Raw genomic sequence first — 2,915 nt, forward strand, 5'->3', positions numbered from 1 at the left:
AAATAATATAGTACTAATAATAAATGTAAAAAATCATTTAAAAATGTAAAAAGTAAAAGAAAAACTGCTGAGTCGATGAAAACAGTTTTCAGATGAGACATAGAAACAGCTGATTAATAAAAACTATTTCTTACTAATCTATCAGATTAAACAGTTGTTTCTTCACAACTAAAACCTTCAGTTTGTCATTATAAAATGGAGACAAACTTATTTTCCTATAGAGAGTATTATTCTTATTATTGTTATTATTATTTAAAGATTTTTATATTGTCCCCACTGATATTAGATTTTTATCCTTCACTGAACAAATCTTTTTACAAAGACAACGTCCCGCAGCTCAACAAACTCTGATTCTCTGGATTTTCTTTCCACTTGTATCAGGACACAAAGTGTGAACTGTTAAAACAGACGAAACACCAAATAAGACAGATTCCTTATTTGTTAGAAATGTTTTCTTTGTTCTTATATTTTGATTAAAAGGCTGTTTTTAGTGTATAACTTCAGTTAATTGTGTATTTCTGCCAGTCTTCAGCTGGTTTACCCACAGACTGATGGTAAAAGAGCTGATTCTTAAACTGTTGTCAGTTTGACATCATTTAAACACGAACAGGGGAGTGATTTAAATCATGTTTACACAGGGCTGACTGTAGTTAACGTGGAGTCTCATCACTCCAAACATCCAATCATTAAACTCTAATTATTCAACTGAAGCCTGATGACAAAAACACAGTGAATTCATTAATACATTTATAGGCATTAAAACTAATAATTATTGTCCAAAAGATGAAGGAATGCAGATACACAATGTGTTTTTCTCATGTTTGTTAATTATTTTGAAGTGTATACKAAACCTCTCAAACCACTGAACTGATGAAAACAAACTTTAACAAGTATCTTTGGGTTGAAATGCACATTTGGACTCAACCCAATTCAAGATGGCTGCCAAAGCTACTGAAATGGCTCCAGCTCAGACATGTTAGCAGTTATTTGGTGATGTTTGTGTTAAACGTTGTTTTTCACACAGTCAGTTTGTAACATTGTTAACCAGTCATCACTACAACTCTTTAACATTAAGATGGCTGCTGCTGCTGATTAGCTTTACAAGCATCAGACCAGCTTTGTGTCAGTGGGCTGCACAGACACTGAGCTAACATCTGGTTGTAGCTGAGCTTGTGTTGTTGTGTGTCCTGTGTAGACAGCTGTGTAAGGAGTTCACAGACCTGCTGGCCCAGGACAGGACTCCTCTGGGTAACTCCAGGCCCAGCCCCATCCTGGAGCCCGGCATCCAGAGCTGCCTGTCCCACTTCTCCTTCATCACGCACGGCTTCGGCTCGCCCGCCATCTGCGCCGCCCTCACCGCCCTGCAGAACTACCTCAGCGAGGCCCTGAAAGGACTCGACAAGATGTTTCTCAACAACCCGCCCAACAACCGGCACGGGGACGCAGGCGGCAAGGCCGGCGACAAAGAGGACAAGCAGAGGAAATGAGGCGAGGAGAGGAGAGAAGGAAGGCACTGACGGAGACGTTTCAGTTTCTTCTAGCTTTACACCACCACTGCCCCGCCCCCACCCCGCCCCGCCCCCACCCCGCCTCGCACAAGGCTGCAGGTGGAGGAGGACCAGGAGGGCTGCAGAGAGAGAAAACCAGTGTCACACAGAGGGAGTTTCATCTGTGTTACGTTCTTTTCATCCCCCCGAGGACATGCTGGTGTTACATCCATTTAGCTCCCCCGCCTGCATCCTGTGAGCCTGAGAGGCTGTAAGACGCCTGCAGACGGTTGTGTGTGCCTGAACACAYGTTTGTCTTCACACAGAAACACAACATTGTGCTTTCAGAGACTTTGTATGTTTTCATTCTTTCTATTTATTTGACTTGTTTGTGATGAGCGTCGTGTCTTTGAAACAAGCTTGTCTGTTATTTAAAGTAAGAGGAGGTAAAGTGTTCATTTGTGTGTAAATATTTATTTATAATTATTTAAATGGATGGTTGTTTAAATAGGTTTGAAGTGGGCCTATTTATGTGATTTGACCTTTGTGAGACAGTGGGGTGGGGGTTGGGGGGGGGTCAGGACTGTGTTTTTTGTTCTTATAGAGCTGTTGTCATGGTGCTGCTGCTGATGATGATGATGATGATGATGATGATGATGATGGGTAGACATGCTTCTAATTGTCCAGTGATTTCATTTCTATCATATTGATAATAAACCATGTGTTTTATTAAGGAGGTGTGCAGCCGGTGCCTTTCCTCCGGGGGGGTTGAACTAAATGTTGAGCGTTTATTTAGATTCAGATCATTTCACTGGAGGACAAACCAAACAAATGTCAACTCGTTAACACTTCAGAGGAAGAAAAGGGACTTTATGCACGACTTTCACCAGGTTCACGGTGATATTTGGTGCGATGAGGTCGTATGTTTAATCAGAAACGCTCCGTCAGGCGCCTCACTGATGGAACCTGGTGAACCTGGTTTTATTTTGGTCAAACCTTAAAAATGTGTTGGTCCTGATGTCACCAGCTCCTCTCAGCTACAACATGTTTTATTTATCTGTGAAACTGGCTGAGCTTTAGCCAGTTTTGTGCTGACTAATGTGAAATAGTAGCAACCATCTTAAAAGTTAACATGTTTAATATAATCTGCCCTGTGGCTCTGAAGATATTTTCCTAACAGAGCTGATTTAATGTCAAAGTTTGAAGCAAAGATTGCAGTAATTGTGATTTTAGGAGTTGTGGGTGACTCTCAGCTACTTCCACACCAACGTTTTAGCTAAATATCTCAGAGCAGCTGAATTATTTGAATTATTTATATATTATATTATTTATAATGTTGATTAGCTGCATCAGTCATCTTCATCTGGATGGACTTCAACCATTTATCAGATATTTACTGATAAATCTGTGTAAATTTAATAAAAATAG

At 40.5% G+C, this 2,915-nt stretch overlaps 1 protein-coding gene across 1 annotated transcript in view; it reads left to right on the top strand.

Moving 5' to 3' along the window:
• tfap2b (transcription factor AP-2 beta) overlaps window positions 1–2,223 on the top strand; it is a gene marked incomplete at its 5' end in the record, with an annotated part of 9,194 nt that extends 6,971 nt beyond the window's left edge. Inside the window, 1 exon segment of the mRNA XM_014034009.1 lies at window positions 1,196–2,223. Within this exon segment, the coding sequence (XP_013889463.1) occupies window positions 1,196–1,487 (292 nt within the window).
• Between the last annotated feature and the right edge of the window lie 692 nt (window positions 2,224–2,915).

Source organism: Austrofundulus limnaeus, unplaced genomic scaffold (genome assembly GCF_001266775.1).
Source record: "Austrofundulus limnaeus strain Quisiro unplaced genomic scaffold, Austrofundulus_limnaeus-1.0 Scaffold1933, whole genome shotgun sequence".
Taxonomy (NCBI): Eukaryota; Metazoa; Chordata; class Actinopteri; order Cyprinodontiformes; family Rivulidae; genus Austrofundulus; species Austrofundulus limnaeus.